We start from the raw sequence: 26192 nt of genomic DNA, 5'->3' as shown, positions 1-26192 counted from the left end.
GCTGTTGGGCAAATCAGTTCTTACGGGTCTTAACTCTACTGTTTGCTGTTGTTGTTCTTTTTCTATCGATTCTCTTTCATGGTGGATCTTAAAGAAAGAAAAAAAAAAGAAAAGAAAAAGAAAAAAAAATTCAGCGGATCTTCGTCTGTGGGGATCGTAAGTCCCTGGATTGATGCTGCATCCTTCCAGAAACCATTTGTGTCCCGGGTTATCATCAGCCTAGGACCACTTTCTAACGTTAGTTCTTACCAGGCAGGCCACTGAGATTCAATTCTTGTACCTACTAGCCACAAATTGTTAGGGAAGGTCCCTGACCCCATCATTCTAAGGCCAGGCAACAGGCACGCTTTCTCGACAAGGTCTTCTTTTGCTGGCAGGTTCATTTTTTCTAGTTCCCCCTTCTGCTAAAGATGTGAGTCCCTCTTGGGGTCTCAATTCCAGCTTCCAACCTTACACAGGTCCAAGGTTTTATATTTTCTACCCTTATAGTAATTAAAATTTAGGCCCCTTGTTTACTGTCTCCCCTCTCCCTGGGCAGCCAAAGTCAGCTCCATCTCATCACACTGATTTTCAGTGATCCTTCTCTTCCTCTTGCTCCTGTGTGTATTTAAAAGGAAGCTGGTTATATTCTATCTAGCATTTCGAAAGAGAAATTTTCTTTCCTCTCTTTCTAGGAGAGAACTTTCAGGTTATCTAACTGACTACACAGCTAGAAACAGATGTCGGAGCAAGTTATTGAGTCTCTTTAAATCTGTTTTCTCATCCGTAAAATGGTACAGAGAATTGTTGAGAGAACAAATGATAAAAAATATATATGTTAAGCACTTAGCCCTTTGACCAGTACACAGAGGTACTCAAGAAATGGTAACTATGAAATTACTTTTCTTGGAAAACCTTAAATTTTACAATAACCTATTGAAATAAACAAATTCAATCTGATAGAGTGGGTTTTTATTGTGCTTTGGCTTAAAGAATATTGAATACTAATCGTCCAAGTAATTACGGAGCTTTGCTCATAACCCAAACCAATAATGAAAGTATGTTATTAAAAGATCCAAATCTATTAATTAGACCACGTTTATAGAGGTCTGATTTGCCATCTCTGTTTACTTTGTGGTTCTGAATAAAATTAGAATATTTTGGGGAAACTCTCCAAGTTGGTAACCATCTATTATGTGTTTTGGACTATAAGCTCTCAGAAGGCAATAGCTATTCAATTTGCTTGGAATAATACCCATTCCAGGACCACGCATACAGGAGTATCTATTAAGTAAAAAAGGACTTCCCAAACCTGACACTTCAGTAGAGAAAAAAGAAAATCAAGAAAGGAGCCTGACACATAATTGCTGAATGACCTGGGGCAAATCACTTAGTGACTATAAGGTTGTTTGTTTCCTCATCTCTAAAGAAATCTGGACTTCACAATTCTCAGAGTAGTTGGTTATGAGGAACAAATGAGGCAGCACAGCCACTGGTATATGGAAGTCCTTTACATAGTGTAATCCTATAAAGCATTATTAAAGTGTGTTAAAAGTATAACAATATCCCAGTCTCATGGGCATCATTTTCACATATAGAAATGCAGAGAGGTAAATTTCTCTTTTGTCCGGCCCTATGAATTACTACTATAGGTACTTTCAAGCGGAGACCTGTGGACACAGACCTCTACATTTTAAGCTTCATTTTATGCAAGTCAGTCAAAATACCTTACTGTGCTTTGGGGTCACTATGTGGTCTATTTGTTCATCTGTGTACCCTCAGAACGCAGTGTAGGCTAAGTCCACACGGGTGCAGAAAAAGCGTAGAGGAGAAAAAATATATGCTGTAGTTTTTGCATTGTGTTTATCTGTATGAATGAGTAATAGTGTTACACAAAGAACCCCTACACAGAAAGAGCTGAGGTAATTGCCTCATGACATTACTAAATGGTTTCAGCACATAAAGGGAACTGGATGGCAGTAATTCAAGCAGTCTAAAAGACTATGTAAGAGGCCACAGGCACTAAAAGAACCATAGATTGCTACCAACTTGGAGAATTTAAATTTTCCAATCCACAAGACAGAAGGCAGTGCACATATCAATAAGCAAATTTTAGGCTGATTGACATTTTATTATTTGAGAAGGATTTATGAACAAAAGACAAATGATTTCTCATGCTGTTTGCCATATTTTCCAGACTATATGATACTACGAATAAAGCCAAGACTTATGACATAGTTTACTCCTTAAATCCTTTTTGTTAAATCTCTCCAAAAACAGCTCTAAATTTTCATCAGTTAAGTAATTCCGATAGTTATGTGTTGGGTGCCTCCCAAAGAAGCCGACTGGCCAGTGTGCTCTAGCAGGTATCCCAGAAACTAGGTTCACCTGGCACAGCACATGCAGAGTAAGGGCTCTGACTGGAAACATGTTTTGTGATGTGTGTGGTGTGGCTTCTCAGTGCACAAAGGACAACACAACTGAAATACTGTGAAATTTGAGGTTAATTTTGCTCTGCAAGACTGGCACAACTTTTCTAGAAAGAAAATCACAGCAAGGTCACTTTTATAGCTGCCTAGAAAATCAGTCTATAACCAGCAATAATTAACATCAATTCTCCTCTTCCTCCCCACCCCTTGAGCACAGCTTCAGCGTTTCCTCTAAACTTCAGGGTTTGGGGGGCTATCAGAGTAAATATGCAAGATGAAACCTACCTGCCATCCCTGGGTTAGGCTGTAACAGGTTCTGGGAGATAGCGAGAAAGGGTTAAAGTGCCACAGCCAAGTCTCTAACCGGTGGTTCTCAGATGCTTGGTATCCAAATACTAACCCACGAAGAGCAAATTCTATCCCCCCACATGAAAGGTGCTAACGGAAGCCTTATGATACAGTCCTTCCCACACATTCCCTCACACTGGAACACAGGATTTGTCCCAGACACGTGCGTTATTGTTGAACAAGAGCATCAAGATCCAGCTCTATGTGGGGGCCACGTTAGAAACCGCTATGTGGGATACTCTCAATGCTCATGCTGGGAGAGAATTCCTCTTCTATCTGACAACACTGATGTCTCTAAGAGCCTATTAACATCTCTCATGTACTATTCAGAGCTCCCGGAAGAGGACATAAATGGATAGGAAACCTTTTTATTTCTCTGCTCTGCTGAATAAAGGTCTTAGGAGAGAGGACTGAATCTTTACAATCATGAAATTATTAAAACCACAAGGTGATCACGAAAATGATGCCTCATCTTTAAGGCTGCAGACAGAGGAGAACATTACTGTTTAGAAATACAGAGGCCTGTGGTGAATTCCAAAGGACTATAGTCTCATTCAGCAATGAATAGCTGTGATTTAGAGTTGGTAAATTCCCCTCAGGCAATGACTTTTGTAAGGGGATAGAAAAGGTTTCCATTCCTTCCGAGCATTCTTAAGACCCTTTGCTGCACTCTCACATTTCACCCGAGGCCATGGGAGCAGACTATTTACTGTGAAACTGCATTTCTTTAGTACAGCTCTGGAGAGGACTGTTTCTAAGAACTCCCAGTCACACTGATCCCTACCCTCTGCCATTTACTACAACTGAACCCTCAGCTGCGCTGCAGCAGAATCTGCCAGGAAGGAATAGCTACGAAACTGAGAGCCCCCTTTGTCCACGAGGACCCAACTGGTGCTGTACTAATGCGGAAGGGAAGCCATCCAAGATTCTGAATGAGTGGGCTGGAAGTATGCACCACTATAGACACAAAATGTCTCATTGTGATGGTCTGCAAGAGGTATCCTGTGTTACGTTTTGAGAAACACTTGAAGCCACAGAGCTATTTCTCTTTTGAACATATTGACACCACAGATGTAAAGAAAAAAAAGCACACACAGTTAATGAGCCCACAGCACACCCAAATGCTCTGAGAAGTTAGCCAAAACCTAGAAGACTATTAATATAAACCCAGGCCAGGGAATAGGATCAGCGTGAACAGCTCAACTTGACGGCTGTGAATCAAAGTCAACCACAACAAATGTAACCTTCTTGGGAATCTCCCCCAAAAGACAGGGTAAGTCGCTGAGACCAAAACAGTACAGGAAACATTTTTCCCCAAAGATTTCATTACCAGTAACTTGATGGTAGCGAGACAGATACTATACTGAGGCTGTGAAATAGATTTACTATGTTTAGTCTCAGAGGCCTACATCGAGATTCTGTCCGTGATTTCATCTAACAATTTTTTTAAAGCTTTGGGAAAGATTCTGAATAGAAAAGACAACTTGAAGTTGTTCCAGTTGCTCCCCAAATATGAATTTATGGGGGTGGGGGGTAAGGCTTCCAAGCCTAGGGGATGGGGATGGGCCTCTTAGTTCCCGCTGATCTCCTGATCCTATTATAGAAAGTGGATTCTTAAAAACATATACAAAATATATTAATACATATAAACACATTTACATACGTCTTCCAGATTTATTATAACTTTGCATGACTTCTCTCTCTCATGACACAAAAAAATTTTGTCCCAAGACCACATACTCCTGTGATTGTTGCAGAGAAAAAGCATCTGATTTAGAAGTATAAATTTAAAGTATAGGAGTATAAAGTTAAAGACATATATGACTCTGGGTCATATTTTGGGTGTCAATGAGAATAACCATTACATTTAACCACAGAAGGATATTTCTTAGACCCTGAGCTTTGGCTTTATTTATTTATGACTACATGAGTTTGGAGATTACAGCAAGGAAATGCTGAAAACTCAGAAGGAGATTTTTTTAAAAAATAGCTTTACTCTTGAGGTCTCTCTTTGTGTGTGGTTTATGACGCAACAATCAAAACCCGTCACCTTCAGTGTGTACTCTCATACACCTCTGATGACAGGACAGGAGTTCTGGCTCCTACCTCAGAAAAGAAAAAGCAGAAGTCATTTGAGAAACATCGAAGTAGTAACCGTCAGACAGAAAGCTTCTGATAAACCTACCGGGAGGTGTGCAGGCATCCGCAGGAGACTGGACAAATGTGGACCGCCTTTTGGTTGGCATGGGCAAAGCCATTTTCTGTTCTTTATGCTTTGCCAGTGCAGCTTGAACTGCTTCTGTGTGGATATCTGAAAGATTAAACATTTGCATTTATTAGGTCCTGGTTCTCAAAGTGTTTACTTCTGTGAGCTGAACTATCACTGCCTCAATCGTTAAAAAGGGATGTTTAGGTGACTTTTATTTATCATTTGCGTTATAACAAAAATGAATATGAAAAAGAGACAACAGAAGTAGTCAAGGATAATTTACAGGGGAGGAAAATGAAGCCGAGGATGATAATGAGACTGCTCAACACAGCAGAGAAGGAGCTGACGGAGATGGCGGTGGGGGTGGAGAGAGAGGAAAAGTCTAACATGGATCTGGGCCAGGTGGGGACCCGACCTCTGAACGGAATGCGTGCTGTGCAGGTGCCTACAGGACACTCTCTGTTCTTCAAATTTAGGATTTGCTTAGCTGTCTGAAAGGGGTTGAGACTCCTCAGTTCTATACCACAGGAAGAGAAGGGCTGATTTTGATCTAGAAAATATAAGGGCTGATGGTACTTGTTTGCCACTCTGGCCACAAAAGAATTCAGCTCTCCACTTGAATGTCTAATAGGAATCGCAAAATAGCATATCCAGGCAGAACTCCTGATTCTCCACTCCCATCCCCAAACTCAATCTACACTTGTACAAAATAGGATCATACTATACACAGTATTTTGTACTGTGCTTTGATTTTTTAACTCTTATAAAATCCTACCGAGGTAGATAACATTTGAGGTGGCTTCCTGGATCACAATGATTTCCTATTCTCAAGGAATGGGCCCAGTCTACATAAGCAAATGACCTTTAAAGGCCTGTCCCTTGTAAGAGCTGGACCAATCGGATTGTTTTGGGGAGAGGGGGGAATTGAAACTCTGAATCAAGAAACCACAGCTCCTAGAGTGGAGCCACTTGAATGGCAGTGCCCTAGAAAGAAGGAAAGTTCTTGAACTTCAAGGTTGAGATCCCCAGAGCTGTCTCTCCTTCCTAGAGATTTCTCAGCTGTTCCTTTGCTTCTATAAACTACCCCAGCCATTTAAGCTAGACTGAGTTATCCTATTTCATGCAACCCAAAAACCTTCACTAATATAACTAGAAACATCTTTCTATGTAAATGCAGGTCTACAATATAATTTTAAAGGGCTGTGTAGTATTTCACTGTATAAATGTGCCATGATTTATTTAAATAACTGTGTTTCCAAATTTTTGCTACTATTCATACAACTATCCACAAGAATAATTCGGTATTTTCATTTTAGCACATATGTCTAATCCTATATCCTTAGGATTAATTCCAACAACTGCTGAAATGTATTTCCTAAGAAGGAGGATTTTTTTCTTATATAGCCACAGTGCATTTATCAAAATCCAGAAATTCAAAATTGATACAAACTATTATCTAACCCACAACCTATATTCCAACTTAGTCAACTGTCCCAATAATGTCATCTACAATTTTCCCCCTTTTTTCCTGATCCGGGACACTATACAGAATCACACATTACATTTAGTTGTCATGTCTCTTCATCACCCTATAATCTGTAACAGTTTCTCAACTTTTGTCTTGTATTACCTTGACATTTTTGTACAGACTAGTTACACTGTAGAATGTCCCTTAATTTTGGTTTGTTGATATTTCCTCAGAACTAGATTCAGGTTATGCATTTTGGCAGGAATACCACAGAAGTAATGTATCTTCCTGAAACAAGATATCAAGATGCATCTGCCCTGTTACTGGTAATAATGACTTTACTTAGTTAAGATGGTGTCTGCTAAATTAATCTACTGTAAGTTACTATTCTTTCCTTTGTGTAATTAATAAATAATTTATGGGTGAATACTTTTGAGACTATGTAAATGTTACATACTTCCTTAAACTTTCACCCACTAGTTTCAGCATCCATTGATAATTCTTGGCTGAATCAATTATTATAATGGTTACAAAATGGTGGTTTCATAACTCCATCATTCCTTCTGTATTTATTAGTTGGTATTCTCTTCTAAGAAAAAGCTTTCCTTTCTCCACTATTTATTTATTTATATCACCATTTATTTATTTATATTTGGACCTATCAATTCTCATTTTATTCCATGACTAGTCTGTTACTATCGTTACTTATTTTGATGTTCATATATCCCAGCTTTGGCCAAAAGAAGCCCCTTCAAACCACTTCTTATATCCTTTTGATGTATTCTGGTCACTTTGAATGTTCTTTGTTTCGTGGTACAAGATGATCCATGCTCATCTGGTATGTTCCCTGCTCCAGCATTGGAATTATACATTTCTCCAAGGAGCTCTGGCTCCTCTTAGTGAAGAATGGTATTTAGAAACCAAGATCCTAGAACTAGGAGTGCTCACTGCTATTGGGGTCTTTCTTCTAAGCCTTTTCAGTGGATAAAGGAATATAAACATAAACCAATATACACACATATGTATCTATATCTATTTTCATCTATATTAAAAACCATGAGTTCACATTAATACCTACAATTCCAATTCAACACCACAGAATCCATTCCAATCTTCCCCTTTCCATTTGTAAACTCCCTTCTCTAACAGTAAAACACCTGGTTCACAGTATAATCAATATATTTTACTCATTCATTCAATGCCACAATACACAGAAAGTAGTTTCAAAATTCCTATGAAAGGTAAATCTAACTAGAGTTCAATATTTGTTTGAGTTCTTTTTGTCTTTAGACTAAATTAAAGTACTGTGTTCAAAAAGCTATTTGGGGAAAAAAAAAAAAGCTATTTGGGGGGCTTCCCTGGTGGTGCAGTAGTTAACAATCCACCTGCCAATGCAGGGAACACAGGTTTGAGCCCTGGTCTGGGAAGATCCCACATGCTGCAGAGCAACTAAGCCCATGCACCACAACTACTGAGCCTGTGCTCTAGAGCCCACAAGCCACAACTTCTGAAGCCCGTGAGCCTAGAGCCCGTGCTCTGAAACAAGAGAAGCCACCGCAACGAGAAGCCCGCACACTGCAATGAAGAGTAGCCCCCGCTCGCCGCAACTAGAGAAAGCCCACGCGCAGCAACGAAGACCCAATGCAGCCAAAGATAAATAAATATTAAAAAAACAAAAAAAAGCTATTTGGGTTAGTTCTCACCCCTCCCCCCTTTGGTGGTTATATTATTCTGTTGAGTAATACTGTTAGGTTCATTTGTTTTTCTTTGTATTCCACAGGTCCTTTCCAAAGTGTGGATTAAACACTATGTGACACAATAAGAAACATACATTTGGTCTCTGCCTGGGTTCCTGACACTGAGCTCCTAAAACCCTGTAATTTCCCGAGTGACAGGAATGTCTTTTGTTCTAATGAGGCAACTCTTGGTGGGCTCCTGGATCGCTTCCGGGTGGGGGCTGGTCACCAGACAGACTACGTCATGATTAGAGGCTTAGAACTTTCAGCCCCATGCTCCATCCTCTGGGGAGGGGAAAGGGACTTGGGATTGAGCTAATCACCAATGGCCAATTATTTAGTCAAGCATGCCTAGGTAATGGAGCCTTCATAAAAAACCCTGAAGTAAGGGGTTTGGAGAGCTTCTCGGTTGGTGAACACATCCTCGTGCCAGCAGGGTGGTGTACCCTAAACTCCACAGGGATGGAAGCTCTTGGGTTTGGGACCCTTCTGGACCTTGCCCTATGTACCTCTTTATCTGGCTGATCATTTGTATCCTTTATAATAAACTGGTAACATTAAGCAAAGTATTTCCCTGGGTTCGGTGAGCCATTATAACAAATAATCAACCCTGAGGAGGGGGTTGTGGGAATCTTCATCTGTAGCCAAGATGGACAGAAGTATGGGTAATGTGGGCACCCACTACAAACAGTCCCCAACTTATGATAATTCAACTTATGATTTTTTGACTTTACAACGGTATAAAAGCAATATGCATGCAATAGAAACCGTACTTCGAATTCTGAACTATCTTTTCCTGGGTATGATTCTCTCTCGTGATGCTAGGCAGTGGCAGCAAGCTACAAGATCACAAAGGTAAAAAACTGATACACTTATAACAATTCTGTAACCATACAGCCATTCCATTTGCCCAACTGTAGGCTAATGTAAGTGCTCTGAGCACGTTTAAGGCAGATCAGGCTAAGCTATGACGTTCGGTAGGTTAGATGTATTAAATGCATTTCAACTTACAATATTTTCAACTTACGATAGGTTTATTGGGATGTAACCCCATTGTAAGTCGAGGAAAATCTGTACTTGTGATTGGCGTCTAAAGGTGGGGAGAGTCTTGTGGGAATAAGCCTCTGGGGTCTGCACTAACTCCAGTTGGCTAATGTCAAAATTGAACTAAATTGTAGGATACTTAGTTGGTGTCTGCAGAGAACTGGAGAATTGCTCAGTGTGGAAAACCCACACACTAGATGTCAGAATACTGTGAGTAAACATACAGTTTTTCTTTAATTAACATGGTTCCAAAAGTCAAAACTATACCAAAAGGTAAACTTAAAGATGTGTCACTACCCCCAATAACCACTTCTATCCCAATTCCACCTTCTCTATAGGTAACCAATCTCCTTATTGATTTATCCTGCCTATATTTCTTTTTGCAACAAATAACCATATTTTCTCATATCCCTGTCCTTCATACACAAAAGGTAGCATACAATATATACTGTTTTGCACTATGCTTTTTTCACTTAACAATATATCCTGGAATTCATTCTGTATCAGCTACTAGAGATCTTTTTCATTCTTTAAAGCAGCATAGATAGCACTCCATTGTATACCACAGTTTATTCTACTACTATCCTATGTGTGGGCATTTAAGTGTTTCCAATATTTTACAATTACAAATAATGATACAACAAACAGCCTTGTGCAAATGTATTTTTATACTGATGACAATATATCTTCAGGATAAACTCTTACAAGTGAGACTCCTAAATCAAAAATTGAATATATTTTAAATTTTGTTACATCTTGCCAAATTCCCCTCTGAAAGAGCTTTGTCATATTGTAGTACTATCAGCAATGTATAGGTGCGCCTGTTTTCCCATAGCCTCACCTTCAAAGTGTGTTATCTACCTTTTCACTGTTGCCAGTTCAGTGGCTGAGAAATGGTACTATTTTATTTTATTTTTTGTTTTTTTTGGCTGCACTGTGTGGCATGCAAGACCTTAGTTCCCCAACCGGGGCTCGAACCCATGCCCCCTGCAGTGGAAGCGTGGAGTCCTAACCACTGGACTGCCAGGGAAATTCCCTCAGTATACTTTAAATTTGCACCTCTTTTATCATTAGTGAGATTAAACATCTTTACAGAGGATTTTAGAGCCATTTAATATCTGTTTGTTTGAAAGTGAAGTGAATGTTCATGTCACTCTACCATTTTTCCATTGGGATTCTCAGTTTATTTTCCCTTGATTTTTTTTTTTTTTTCGGTACACGGGCCTCTCACTGTTGTGGCCTCTCCCACTGCGGAGCACAGGTTCCAGACGTGCAGGCTCAGCGGCCATGGCTCATGGGCCCAGCTGCTCCGTGGCATGTGGGATCCTCCCGGACCAGGGCACGAACCCGTGTCCCCTGCATCCGCAGGTGGACTCTCAACCACTGCACCACCAGGGAAGCCCCTATTTTCGTTTGATTTTTAAAAGTTTTTCATATATAAAGGATATTAGCCCTTTATCTCTGAGATATGTTAGAAATATTTTCTTTCAGTTTGTCATTTGATATTGTTTGCAGTGGTTTATTGCCACGCAAACTTTTTTTTATAAAAAATTTATGTAAGATTTCAAATTAGCAACCTAAATGCACAACTGCAGGAACTCAAAAAAGACCAAACTAAAACCAAAGTTAGCAAAAGGAGGAAATAACAAGGATTTGAGTAGAAATAAGCAAAATAGAGAATAAAAAAAACAATTGAAAACAATCAACAAAAATAAGAGTTAATTTTTTGAAAAGATGAACAAAGTTGACAAAATTTTAGCTAGATTAAGAAAAGACAAATAACTAAAATCAGAAATGAAAGAGGAAATATTTCAACTGATGTCACAGAAATAAAAAAGATTATAAGACACTGAATAATTATGTACCATAAATTGGATAACCTAAAAGAAATGGACAAGTCCCTAGAAAACATATAACCTACCAAGATTAAATCATGAAGAAACAGAAGATTGGAACAGACTGATTACTAATAAGGAGACTGACTCTGTAACCAAAAACCTTCCAAAAAAGAAAAGCCCAGGTCTCACTGGAGAATTCTACAAAACACTTTAAGAAGAATTAACACCAATTCTTCTCAAACTCTTCCAAAAACCTGAAGAGGAGGGAACAGTTCCAAATTCATTTTATAAGGCCAGCCTTATCCTGATACCAAAGCCTGGCAAAGATACTACAAGAAAAGAAAACTACACACCAAAATCCCTGATTATTAATGCAAAATTCCTGAACAAAATACTAACAAACCAAATTCAACAGCACATTAAAAGGACCATACAGCATGACCATTAAAAAGACCATACATACCATACCTAAGCTGATTCAACAAATGTGAACAAATTCAACTCAATAACTGTAAAACTCTAATAGAACAAAGGTCAAAACTCATATGATCATCTCAACAGATGCAGAAAAAGCATCTGACAAAATTAACATTCCTTTCATGATAAAAACATGCTACAAACCAGGAACTGAAGGAAATTAGCTCAAGATAATAATGATCATACATGAAAAACCCACAGTCAACATCATATTCAACAGTGAAAGCTGAAAGCTTTTCCTCCTAAGGAATAAGGCAAGGATGCCCACTCTCACACTCTTTCAACACAGTACTGGACATCATAGCCAGAACAATTAGGTAAGAAAAAGAAATAAAATGCATCCAAATTGGAAAAGAAGAAGTAAAACTGTTTCTGTTTGTGGAGGGCATGATGTTATATGTAGGAAACCCTTGAGATCTCACATATAAAACTTTTAGAAAAAAAAAAACTGTTAGAACTAATAAACAAATTCAGCAATTGCAGGATAGAAAATCAACATACAAGAATCAGTTGTATTTCTGAACACTAAAAACAAATCATCTGAAAAGTAAAAAAAAAATCTTATTTACAATAGCATCAAAAAGAATAAAACACTTAGGAATAAACATAACCAAGGAGGTGAAAGATGTGTACGCTATAAAACATTGATGAAAGAAATAAAAGGAGACAAAAATAAATGGAAAGACATCCTATGTTCATGGGTTAGAAGACTTAATATTGTTAAAATGTCCATATTACCCAAAGCAATCTAGAGATTTAATGTAATTTCTATCAAAATCCCAATGGCACTTTTTGAAGAATTAACAAAACAAAATTCCCAAATGCATATGGAATCTCAAAAGACTCCAAATAGCCAAAACAATCTTGAGAAAGAAAAACAAAGCTAAAGGCTTCACCCTTCCTGATTTCAAAACACATCACAAAGTTACAGTAACCAAGACCATGATATTGGCATCAAGATAGACATGTAGAACAATGGAACAGAACGGAGAGCCCAGAAATTATCTTGGTGTATATGGTCAAACGGTCTTCAACAAGGGTGTCAAGACTATACAACAGGGAAACGACAGTCTTGATAGAAACAAATGGTGCTGGAGAAACTGGAATATCCATATGTAAAAGAATGAAGTCGGACCCTTATCTTTCACCATATACAAGAATTAATCAAAATGAATTAAAGACCTAAACATAAGACCTGAAACTATAAAACCCCTAGAAGAAAACACAGGGGAAAAAACTTATTGACCTTGGAATGGGTAATAATTTGCTTGGACATCCAAGCAGAAAATAGAAATAGGACTACACCAAACTTTAAAACTTCTGCACAACAAAGGAAACAACAGAGTGAAAAAGCAACCTGTTTAATCAGAGAACATATTTGCAAACCATATACTCGATAAGGAGTTAATAAGTAGAATATGTAAAGAACTCCTACAACTCAATAACAACAACAAAATCTCAAATAACCCAATTTTAAATGGGCAAGGGACTTGAACAGATATTTCTCCAAAGAAGACAAAATGGCCACTTTTAAAAAAACCAAGAAAAACCAGAAAATCACAAATGTTGGCAGGGAGGTGAAGAAATTGGAACCTTTGTGCACTCTTGGTGCGACTGTAATGTTATAGTTGCTATGGAAAACAGTATGGAGGTTCCACAAAAAAATTAAAAATAGAACCAAGTAACCAAGAAAAATTAAAAAATTAAAAATAGAACTACCCAAAACAATCCTACTTTTGGGGTATATATCCAAAAGAACTGAAAGCAGGGTCTTGAAGAGATATTTGCACAACCATGTTCATTGCAGCATATTCACAATAGCCAAGATGTGGAAGCAACCTAAATGTTCATGAGTGGATGAATGAATAAAGAAAATGTGGTATATACATACAATAGAATATTACTCAGCTTTAAAAAAGAAGAAAATCCTGTCATATGCTACAACACTGACATGCTAAGTGAAATAAGCCAGTCACCCACACACACAAAACAAATATATACCACTTATAAGAAGTATCTAAAGTACTCAAATTCATAGATGTAGGAAGTAGAATGGTGGTTGGTTGCAGGAGGGAGAAACAGAGTTGTTGATCAGTGGGTATAAAGTTTCGGTCATGCTAGATGAAAAGGTTCTAAAGAGCTGTTGTACAACAATGTGCATATGGTTAACAATATAATGTACACTTAAAAATTTTAAGAGGGTAATTTTATGTTACGTGTTTTTACCTCAGTAAAAAAATTTTTGTGTTGTATCACATCTCGATTTTGAGTCTCAGAAAGCCTTCCCATAGGTTTTCCATAAGCTTAGATTATTAAAAAATTGACTAATATTTTCTTTAGGTACTTATACGGTTTCTTTTTTACTTGTAGATCTCTGATCCATTTGAAGTTTTTGCTTGTATATGGTGTGAGGTATGGATTTACTTAATCTTTTTCCTGTTGTCCTAGCATTGTTTACTAAAAAGTACTTTTTCACCCAAGTGATTCACAATGCTATCTTTATCATATAATAAATCCCAGATGTACTTTGGTCTATTTCTGAACTTGTTATTCTATTCCAATGGTCTGTCTGCCAATTTGTATGCCATACCACACTGTTTTAATTATACAGCCTTTGGAGTATATTTTAATATCTTTTAGGTTTTCTTTCTCAGTGTTTCCTAGCTATCCTTACGTGTTTATTGTTCCAAATGAACTTCAAAAATATCTTTTCTAGCTCCATAAATAAATTTGATAGTGTTTTTATTGGAATTGGATTAAACTTATAAACTAATTTTTGGAGTCCTAACATTTTTGTGATGTTGAATCATCCTATCTAAGAACAAGGGATGCCTTTCCATTTATCATGTCTACTTTGTGTCAGAGTGTTTTAAAGTTTCCTTTATAAAGATTTTACACAGTCCTGAAGTTTATTCCTAAATACGTTTTATCTTCTTTATTGCTTTTGTAAATGAGGTTTGCTCTACCATTATATCTTTTGACCAGTTATTGTTTGCATATTATGAAGGCTACTGGTTTCTATACTAGTTTCAGATCTTGCTACTTGACTAAATTATTTCATTAATTCTGTCATCAATTCTCCTGGGTTTTTAAAATGAATTATCATACCAACTGCAAATACAGCTTCACTTCTTTTCTAATTCTTACACCTCTAATTGATTTCTCTTGTCTCTTTGTGTTGGTTAATACCTCTAGTAAATTTAAATGTTAGCATCCCTAGGATTAGAAAAACTCTTACAAATAAATAAGAAAAAAAAAAAGAACCCAACTTAGAAAAAAATAGGCATAGGCAATGGACAGGTAGTTTACAGAGGCAGCACAAATGGAAAATAAACATATTCTAAAATGTCCAGTCTCGGGGCTTCCCTGGTGGCGCAGTGGTTGAGAGTCCGCCTGCCGATGCAGGGGACACGGGTTCGTGCCCTGGTCTGGGAGGATCCCACATGCCGTGGAGCAGCTGGGCCCGTGAGCCATGGCTGCTGAGCCTGCGCATCCGGAGCCTGTGCTCTGCAACGGGAGAGGCCACAACAGTGAGAGGCCCGCGTACCGCAAAAAAATAAAAATAAAATAAAATAAAATGTCCAGTCTCATTAGTAATAAAAGAAATAACACTTCTACCAACGAGGTGAGAGACTGTCCATTTCCCCACATCTGTGGACAATACTGGGTCATGTTTTGTCATCTTTCCCAAAAAGTTAAGTGGAAAATGTTATTTTACATTTTTTAAGTAGCTGCTCCTATCCTTGGCTTGTTGTTATGAAGTGGTTAAGACATGGTACATAAGTGGCACAGCTGGGCGTTAAGGACCAGGGGCAGAACAGACACCAAGTGCCCTTACCTGCTAGGACACTACTATAGACAGACAGACAGATAGGTGAGGACAGATTGAAAGGCAGATGTGTGGGCAGGTTGAGTCGCTTAAGTAGAGAAGTAGAGTTCAAGGAGTTACCTGTAAGCCAATTAGTAGTCATGCAATTTTTACCAATTTCTAAGGTACTGATCACTTTCACATCTTTAATTATGGCAGAGGCAGCAACTATTAACTTCTGGAACATTAGGATATCACATTAATTTTGGCACTACTCTATCTGCTGGTGGGGAGGAGCAGTGAAATTTTAATTTTGCATTTCACATTCTCCTGCCTTTACAAATTATGTTTCTTTAGCCTGGAATATCTATATAGCAAACAGTTATTCATTGTTCAAAATGGCTCGGACTTCACCACCTCCACGAAGCCTGCCGCTGACAGTGCCTGGTGCCCAGGGGCTCCTTCCCCTGTCACCCCCTCTTCTATGCTGCCTCTACCTTGTATAAAGGATTTCTGTGTTTAAGAAAGGAGTCCTGTGTTTCTCTAGCATCTAAATTGTGCTCAACTCATAGGAGGTCTATAATAAATGCTTGCTTAACTGAACTGAACTCAATTTATCTTCCTTGGTATGAGGAAGTGTATTACTAAAGAAATAAAATGGTCCTGGTGTGCCAGTGGCAGCCACCTTGGCAAATGTCACCATATCAGGGATCATATTTGCATAGAGAAAGAAAGTTCTCAAGGTGACAGAGGTAGTTATTGTTGCATTTAGCTCACAGAATTAAGTCAGAAAAATCCACACTTAGAGTAAAAATCACTAAGAACAACTGATGTAAGGCTTTAAATATTTTATCCAGGGATATCACCTTAATAACTATCTTTTACAAGCTTCCAGTTAGAAAATAAATAAGTCATGGGATGGAATGGTGACTATAGTTAATAATACTGTATTGCACATTTGAAAGTTGCTAAAAGAGAACGTCTTAAAAGTTGTCATCACAAGAAAAAGAAATTTTTGTAACTATGAAAGGCGACAGATGTTAATGAAACCTATTGTGGTGATCACTTCACAATACATACAAATATTAAGTCATTATGGTATATACCTGAAACTAACGTCTTGTTATATGTCAATTATACCTCGATTTAAAAAAAGAAAACAATCTTTGCTATTTTTTGTTTAAAATTAATATACATAAATTTTGTTATATGCATTTTGCATTTTACCACCACAACAAAAATCCTGGAAAAAATTAATATACATATTGGGGAAAGACCTAAACACATATAATGCTGCAGTGAAAATTTTCCCTAGACCCATCACTTCCCAGAAATAATCCCACCTCAACAGTCTGGTATATATTTTTCCAGATTTCTGTATCTGTGTACATAATAATATATGTAATTATTAGTATTAATATTTACAAAATTTAGATCATATGCTACATAATGTCTTGTATTTATTACTTAAAAATGTATTTTGTACATCTCTCCATATCTGCTCAAATAAATCTAATAACCTCATTGTTTTTCCACGAGCCTTCACAGAAGTTTTAAACCAGCTTTCACAGAATTCCATTGTGTGGACCTACTATAACTTATTTAATCATTGTATTTATTATGAACAATACGATAACAAACATTTTCGTATATATATATTTTTGTGTACATACGTAGGTGCAAATTCTTAGAAGGAGAATTTCTGGGTCAAAGTGTATGAATACTTAAAGTTTAAAAGATAGTGCCAAACTGTTGTGCTGTTACTTTTAAGGCCACAGTACCAACGTACTTTTGTCTCTGAAATGAAATAATTTTATACTGCATTTATATTTATTATACTATTTTAGTGTCCCTGAGGTTTACTTAGTTGAATCAAGATTGTCATTTTACTGAATCTATGATGCCACCTTATATAAAAGATATCTTCCAGATTAAAAAAAAAAAGATACCCTGAGGGAATTCCCTGGCGGTCCAGTGGTTAGGACTCCGTGCTCTCACTGCTGAGAGCCCATGTTCAATCCCTGGTCAGGGAACTAAGATCCCACAACACACATGGCAGAGCCAAAAAAAAAAATGTTTAAAAGATATCCTGCTTTCAGGTATGCTGGAATGTGAAAAGTGTCCTTCTTATATTAGATGAAACTATGGTTCTTAGCTGTCTTGGAAAACCAATGAATAATCGCTTATACTGAGAAAAAGCACTTTCTCAACAGAAAGACGGCACATTAAATGCTCATACTTTTTAGTCAAAAGTACTGCTGCACGAGACATGAAACATGCGAGAGCAAACCTGCGAAAACTAGGGACTTGTTCACATTAGTCAAGCTTTAGAAGGCCCATGATATCTGGATAAGTAATAATTACAGAGCATGTTCTTCTCTGCCATAAGGATTCTTAGCATCGACCACAGAACAAATCAAACCACCCATTTATTTCCTAACATGAGAAGCCCTGGCCCATACACGTGTGTCAAAAGGAGATGTTCACAGTTCCTGTGTTAGCAAAGCCTCTTTATCGATAAGAACAGGCAGCTCTTGTAACTGGATTTGACTCATTCAGCAGTACACAATTCATCTTGATCTCTGATAGAGAAATCACTTCCGAAGTTCAGTCCCCAGACGCAGCTGACTTTGGATATCTCTGCCAGGAGCACCAGAAAGCTGGGTTTCATTTTCCAGCACGAATGTTTGAGCTGAATAAGGTGATACAACTGCTCCTTTAAAGCCCTTTTTTTGTTTTTGTTGTTTTGTTTGAGCTAACTGCTCAAAAGATTAACATTAAAGAAGTTGTCAGAGCGACCTTCCATCTCAGGCACTGACTGTGACTACACTTGTGACCATAACACACGTGTGTATCATGCTTTGATGGGCAGATAAAGGAGGTACTAAATTAGTGTATTTAAAATGTCAGACCCTCTTGGCTAAGCACAAAGAACAGAATAAGGGCAGATAATCTAAACTCTGAATAAATAAAAGCTCTTTACACCATGTCTGAAACATGAAACACTAAGTCTATTTAGATTTGATTATGATTAGTTGAAATGTTGTAGATATTAATAAGCCTCCACCAAATAAGAGAGGATTTTCAAGTTACATTCACTGAAATCAATATTAAATCCTTTCTGTGTACCCATCACTTTAATCTGAATGCTTGTAATTTTTTCTAAACATACCCTCCATTCTTAAGCTATTTTTGCATGTGACATGTAAACATAACCCTTCCTATGAATGGAGCGGCAAAGAGGCGAAGTTCCAGTCCCATAGATTTCTACAACTTATTTGCTCTACTTCTGCGGCTACCGTTGGTTTCTTCCTACTCACCGAAGCCAGAATTCTCGGCGTGTGCTCAGCTTTGCTTTGTTATTTAGTTGGGCACACCCTAACATGGAAAAATGTGATTTTTAGCCAAAATTCATGCTTGCAGGCCTCCGCTTTCATGTTCCCCTCTCATGACAGTATTGCAGAACTCTCATAACTTTCAATACCTTCAGGGTTTTAAAATCACCTCTGTTCCCTACTTTACCTACTCTCTGGCCTTCTCCTCACTACTACCCTAAAAAAAAAAAGTCCTAGTGAGACAAATAACCGAGACCCAACTATTAAACCCTCTTCAATACCCCTGCACCTAACCACAGTCTGCTAACCAGTGTTTGATTCACAGACTATACTTTCTAATATTGGGGGTAAATCTGAAAGAATTAGTATAAAAGATAGTTGGGGCTTCCCTGGTGGCGTAGTGGTTAAGAATCCGCCTGCCAATGCAGGGAACACGGGTTCAATCCCTGGTCTGGGAAGATCCCACATGCCGTGGAGCAACTAAGCCTGTGCATCACAACTACTGAGCCCGTGCTCTAGAGCCCATAAGCCACAACTACCGAAGCCCGCATGCCTAGAGCCCGTGCTCCGCAAGAGAGAAGCCACCACAACGAGAAGCCCGCGCACTGCAACAAAGAGTAGCCCCCGCTCGCCACAACTAGAGAAAGCCTGCACGCAGCAACGAAGACCCTACGCAGCCATAAATAAATAAACAAACAAACAAACAAATAAATAAGGATATTAAAGAAAAAAAGGCTAGTTGGGTTTTGGTAGGTGTACATCAAAGTTTTACACTATTGAATCAGCTGGCTAAAGCCTTTTTTCTCTCTGTGATCAGCTTGGACATAGAGTATAGAGAATCCTCTTTGGGGTTCCTTACTAATCCTTTTGTTATCTGTTGTAAAACCAAAGAGAAAGTCAAAGTTAAAACAAAAACCAAAAATCTTCCCAGAAGGCCAGGGATGAGAGCTGTACAGGCTAGAGCCCTTCTGGACTGGTTAGAACCTGCTGCTCCTGCAGCACCTGAGCCCCAGCCTCTAAAAGCAACACCAGGTGCTGGGAAATCGGGCTGGGGTCTTGGTGACAAACAGGAGCTCCTGATATGTTTTTCCAAATCTAGCCATACCTCCCTCTAATCCATTCCCTAACTAATACTACTTTTTTTCCTTCCTTTCTCCAAAATACTTATTTACCTCTTAGGTATGTTAGGCCCTTGTGCAGCTGGCGCAAGTTACTAGAACAGATTACAAATCTGCGTTACTGCTCTGCTGAAAATCTTTCAACGGTATTCAAGACTCCTCAAGTCTCTGATCATCCTTCTAGCCTCATCTCCCACCTCGTTCTGGGCCCTTGCTTTCTAAGTTTCAGTCATAATGAACTACTTTCAGGTTTACTATCTGATGCTATTTCCCTAACTCTGTCTGGCTTCCATGACATCGTTCAGATGTTTTATTCTCTGAGAAAGCCTCCTCTGATCACTCAACACCAGGTTTGGTACAAGGGGAAATTCTGTTGAGGCATGCAACCTCTATCTTTCTGACTGAACACTTCTCATTCCCTCCTTCCTTCCAGTGTGTGAAAATATATATCTAATAATATCAGCTCACAAAATAACCATCCTCTAAAGCCGTTTCTGAGAGGGTTGATATACACCCTGTTTTTCAATTCAAGAAAAGGATAAGGTAACCTTGGCTAGTATAAGGGAGACAAAAATCTGGAGAAAGTAAAATAACATTCCAGTTAGTCTTCTGGCTTAATTCTGCTAGTTCTTAAAACAATAAACATGCTGCGGAGACTATCCTAGTGCAGTGGACAGCAGGTGGGCATGGGATGAGCTCACTAGGCCACACGTCCCCCTGAGGGTCTATGATTCATTTTTGTTCATCAGAGCTGGACATGGTATGGCAGGAGCATGCCCCCACTGCCAGCCACAGCACATCACCTTTTCCTTTCCCATGGGTTTTTCCTGGGTGAGAAGAAATAAAGTTTAAGTATTTACCAATCTGAAATTTCACTGTTGAGTTTTTGTTCCAGCTCCCTCAGTCAAGAGACTAATCAACAGCTCTGGCAAACACAGAAGGACATGTCTCTTCAAATAGAGCCTACTGAGTTCTCCCAGTACCATCCCATGAGACCCTATCCCTCTGCCTTCTTATTTATTCACAGTGCCTTTGTACTTGCCTGGCTCCTCTTCTGCCCTTGAGGGCAGAAATGTCTTATTTGGGGCTGTATCCCCAGCAAATAAGAGTTATCTACTACACCTGGCACGTAACAGGTACTAGTTAATATACACCTGTTGGCACTTCAAGGGAAAAAAAATAAAACAAACATATATCTCAGGATATACAGTTCACACTACAGTTAGTAAAAACTGTTCCACTGGTAATTTTCAGTTCCCTCTCACCTGATCGGTATCGTTCATCCCTGGCTCCCCCAGATCGACTTCGGTGGTACTTAGAAGGAGCGGAAGTTTGAGCTGCAGATGGAGCAGGTGTCTGGTTTCTATGTTCTTTCTGTACTGCTGAATCAGTTTCTGAAACAGGAAGTTTGGAAGATGGTTATCAGATGACAATAATAGCTGATGTTTTCTGTATCAAAAAGATACAAAGACATCCAGGCTAAAAAAACATCATCTTGGAGCTGTAACTGTCAACAGGCGACGGGAAATATAAGTAAATGAAAAGGCCATTCCAGAGACTCCAAGGACTGGTCACGTGGAAGAATGGCAGGTGGGGTGGGGTGTACATGACCCCCTAATCCTGCATAGTTGTACAAAGCATAGCTTGCGGAGCTTTGGCCTCCCCATCATAAGTTACTCCAAGTAAACATCATTAAAACAAAACTAGGGTGGTTATTGTGCAAACACACCTTCAAGTCACGTCTTACTAGCCCCTCTTCCAACTGGAATCACCATTGAACTTATCCCTTTCTAGTCCCTGGCCTGTCCCTATATTCTCTCCTCCCAACATTTACTGTTTTACCAAGAATATGGGGCAGAGAAAATAAGCAGTAAAATAAGCAGAAGAGAAACACTTTAAGTTCTGACATTTTAGTGCCTTTTTTTTCAAATGGTGTTAGCTCCTAAGTCATATTTTTTTTTAAACTGTGGTAAGAATATTTAACATGACATATAATCTTTTAACAAACTGTTAAGTGTACAGTACAGCATTGTAAACTACAGGCATGATGTGATACAGCAGATCTCCGGAACTTATTCATCCTGCGTAACTAAAACTTTTTACCCACTGAGTAGCAACTCCCCATTTCCCCCACTCCCAAACCCCTGGCAACCACCATTCTGCTCTCTGCTTCTATGAGTTTGACTATTTTAGATTCCTCATATGAGTGGAATCATACAGTATTTGTCCTTCTATGATTGGCTTAATTCACTCAGTATCATGTCCTCCAGGTTCATCCATGTTGTCGCATATTGCAGGAATTTGCTTCTTCTTTTAAGGAGTATTTTAAGTTTCTTAAATATCATTTAGCTGTGCCCAGAAGGGTACCTCCACACGGCAAATTAAGTGCCCACTATAGGAAGATGTCACCTACCCAGCAAATGCATTGCTCCAGACCACAGCTAAGAATTGGCTTGTGAAACCCAAAAAGAAAAAAGCAGACTGAAAGACAGTGGGTTCTGGGGAGTGCAAGCAACAGCCCCACAAACCTCAGCAAAGGCTGACAGAATCACAGTACTACAGGAACTGAGATGTTTAACGACAAAGTCATAGCAATTTTAAAAAACGGTTAGCATGCTAGAGAAACCAGGTGTAGGACCTCTAGTCCACAGTCCCAGCTGAGCCCAGCCTTCCATCTGCCTCTGCCAAAAACCAGACATGTCATTGAAGCCATCCTGGACCTTACAGACCAGGTGAAAAGTACTTAGTGACGGACCCCAGGTGACACCATGTGGAGCATAAGAATCACCCATCTGAGCCCTGCCCAAATTCCTGACCCACGAAGTCAGAAGATGTAATAAAAAAGGTTTCCTTTTTTAAAAAAAGATTATTTTTTTATATACTATTTTTGTGTTTTTTTGCAGTACGCGGGCCTCTCATTGCTGTGGCCTCTCCCACCGTGGAGCACAGGCTCCGGACGCGCAAGCCCAGCGGCCATGGCCCACGGGCCCCAGCCACTCCGCGGCATGCGGGATCTTCCTGGACCGGGGCAGGAACCCACGTCCCCTGCATCGGCAGGCGGACTCTCAACCACTGCGCCACCAGGGAAGCCCTTATATACTGTTTTTAAGAAGGCAAGGAATAGTATATTTTAGAGTGCTCTCTATTAAAGTGCTTTTATGGATCTAGAAATGTTTATTTTTGATGGTTCCTAGTAGCTGAGAGTTTTATTATAAAATATCTGAGCAGAACAATTTCAACACTGAGACTTTTAAGTGTAACGTCTGGGGTTATAAATGGAAGTTTTTAACCAACCTAAATCCTATTGATAATCCATTTCCCAGAAGACCTGTACTGATTCTTGATATATTCATACCTTGTTTCATTTGCTAAGTCTTATTTCTCTAGAACGCGGGTCAACAAACTAATAGCCCATGTCTCTTCTTATAAACAGTTTTGTCAGAACACAGCCACATGCATCTGTTAGCCTATGGCTGCTTTCACTCCATAAAGGCAGAGTTGAGTAGTTGTGACAGAGACTGTATGGTCCTCTGATACCTTGATAGCTTCAAGATGGGGGAGGAGTAACACGTGGAGATCACCTTCCTCCCCACAAATACATAAAAAATACATCTACATGAGGAACAGCTCCTACAGAACACCTACTGAACGCTAGCAGAAGACCTCAGACTTCCCAAAATGCAAGAAACTCCCCACATACCTGGGTAGGGCAAAAGAAAAAAGAAAAAAAAAGAGACAAAAGAATAGGGATGGGATCTGCACCTCGGGGAGGGAGCTGTGAAGGAGGAAAAGTTTCCACACACTAGGCAGCCCCTTCACTGGCGGAGACGGGGGGTGGCGGGGGGAAGCTTCAGAGCCACAGAGGAGAGTGCAGCAACAGGGGTGCAGAGGGCAAAGCGGAGAGATTCCTGCACGGAGGATCAGTGCCAACCAGCACTCACCAGGCCCGAGAGGCTTGTTTGCTCACCTGCCAGGGTGGGCGGGGAGTGGGAGCTGAGGCTCGGGCTTCGGTCGGATCCCAGCGAAAGGACTGGGGTTGGCTGCGTGAACACAGCCTGAGGGGGGCTAGAGTGCCACAGCTAGCTGGGAGGGAGTCCGAGAAAAAGTCTGGACCCGCCTAAGAGGCAAGAGACCATGCTTTCGGGATGCGCGAGGAGAGGGGATTCAGAGCACCGCCTAAATGAGCTCCAGAGACGGGCGTGAGCCGCGGGTACCAGTGCGGACACCAGAGACGGGCATGAAACGCTAAGACTGCTGCTGCAGCTGCCAAGAAGCCTGTGTGCAAGCACAGGTCACTAGCCACACCTCCCCTCCTGGAGCCTGTGCAGCTGCCACTGCCAGGGTCCCATGATCCAGGGACAACTTCCCCAGGAGAACGCACAGCGCGCGTCAGGCTGTTGCAACGTCACTCCGGCCTCTGCCAATGAAGGCTCGCCCCGCATCCGCATCCCTCCCTCCCCCCGGCCTGAGTAAGCCAGAGCCCCCGAGTCAGCTGCTCCTTTAACCCCGTCCTGTCTGAGCGAAGAACAGACGCCCTCAGACAACCTACACGCAGAGGCGGGGCCAAACCCAAAGCTGAACCACAGGAGCTGTGCGAACAAAGAAGAGAAAGGGAAATCTCTCCCAGCAGCCTCAGGAGCAGTGGATTAAATCTCCACAGTCAACCTGATGTACCCTGCATCTGTGGAATACCTGAATAGACAACGAATCATCCCAAAATTGAGGGGGTGGACTTTGGGAACAACTGTAGACTTGGGGTTTGCTTTCTGCATCTGTTTCTGGTTTTATGTTTATCTTAGTTTAGTACATAGAGCTTATTATCATTGATAGATTTATTTATTGATTTGGTTGCTCTCTTCTTTTTTTTTTAATATATATATTTTTCCTTTTTCTCCTTTTGTGACTGTGTATGTGTATGCTTCTTTCTGTGATTTTGTCTATATAGCTTAGCCTTTACCATTTGTCCTAGGGTTCTGTCTATCCGTTTTGTTTGTTTGTTTGTTTTTTACTATAGTTTTTAGCACTTGTTACCACTGCTGGATTTGTTTTTTTGTTTGATTGCTCTCTTTCTTTTTTTGAATTACTTTTTTATTTTTAATAATATACTTTTTATTTTAATAACTTTATTTTATTCTTTCTTCCCTCCCTCCCTCCCCCCACTCCCTTCCTTCCTTCCTCCCTCCCTCCCTCCCTTTTCTTCCGAGCCGTGTGGATGCCAGGCTCTTGGTGCTCCAGCCAGGCATCAGGGCTGTGCCTCTGAGGTGGGAGAGGCAAGTTCAGGACATTGGTCCACCAGAGATCTCCCAGCCCCACACAATATCAAATGGTGAAAGCTCTCCCAGAGATCTCCATCTCAATGTTAAGACCCAGCTCCACTCAACGACCAGCAAGCTACACTGCTAGACACCCTATGCCAAACAACTAGCAAGACAGGAACACAACCCCACTCATTAGCAGAGAGGCTGCTAAAACCAGAGTAAGTTCACAGACACCCCAAAACACACCACCGGACGTGGTCCTGCCTACCAGAAAGACAAGATCCAGCCTCATCCACCAGAACACAGGCACCAGTCCCCTCCACAAGGAAGCCTACACAACCCACTGAACCATCCTTACCCATGGGGAGCAGACACCAAAAAAAAGAGAACTATGAACCTGCAGCCTGCAGAAAGGAGACCCCAAACACAGTAAGTTAAGCAAAATGAGAAGACAGAGAAATACGCGGCAGATGAAGGAGCAAAGTAAACACCCACCAGACCAAACAAATGAAGAGGAAATAGGCAGTCTACCTGAAAAAGAATTCAGAGTAATGATAGTAAAGATTATTCAAAATCTTGGAAACAGAATGGAGAAAATACAAGAAACGTTTAACAAGGACTTAGAAGAACTAAAGAGCAAACAAACAATGATGAACAACACAATAAATGGAATTAAAAATTCTCTAGAAGGATATCAATAGCAGAATAATTGAGGCAGAAGAACGGATAAGTGACCTGGAAGATAAAATAGTGGAAATAACTACTGCAGAGCAGAATAAAGAAAAAAGAATGAAAAGAATTGAGGACAGTCTCAGAGACCTCTGGGACAACATTAAATGTACCAACATTCGAATTATAGGTGTCCCAGAAGAAGAAGAGAAAAAAGAGGGACAGAGAAAATATTTGAAGAGATTATAGTTGAAAACATCCCTAATATGGGAAAGGAGACAGTCAATCAAGTCCAGGAAGCACAGAGAGTCCCATACAGGATAAATCCAAGGAGAAACACGCCAAGACACATATTAATCAAACTATCAATAATTAAATACAAAGAAAAAATATTAAAAGCAGCAAGGTAAAAGCAACAAATAACATACAAGGGAATCCTCATAAGGTTAACAGCTGATCCTTCAGCAGAAACTGCA

The 26192-nt window shown here is 39.7% G+C and overlaps 1 protein-coding gene across 3 annotated transcripts in view; it reads right to left on the bottom strand.

Annotated features, from left to right (window-relative positions):
* Positions 1-26192, bottom strand: part of DIP2B (disco interacting protein 2 homolog B) — a 235370-nt gene that overhangs the window by 69459 nt on the left and 139719 nt on the right. For all 3 annotated transcript variants that reach the window (XM_029206503.1, XM_029206504.1, XM_029206505.1), the window contains exons 3-4: positions 21055-21183; positions 4942-5067 (exon numbers count right to left, since the gene is read on the bottom strand). In XM_029206503.1, the coding sequence (XP_029062336.1) occupies positions 4942-5067; positions 21055-21183 (255 nt within the window). The remainder of the gene's footprint in view (positions 1-4941; positions 5068-21054; positions 21184-26192) is intronic.

The sequence above is a fragment of the Monodon monoceros genome, unplaced genomic scaffold (assembly GCF_005190385.1).
Source record: "Monodon monoceros isolate NGI ecotype Baffin Bay Population unplaced genomic scaffold, NGI_Narwhal_1 Super_Scaffold_6, whole genome shotgun sequence".
In the NCBI taxonomy this organism is placed as follows: domain Eukaryota; kingdom Metazoa; phylum Chordata; class Mammalia; order Artiodactyla; family Monodontidae; genus Monodon; species Monodon monoceros.
The sequence above is the reverse complement of the archived record's forward strand: the minus strand, read 5'-3'. Positions and strand labels throughout refer to the sequence as shown.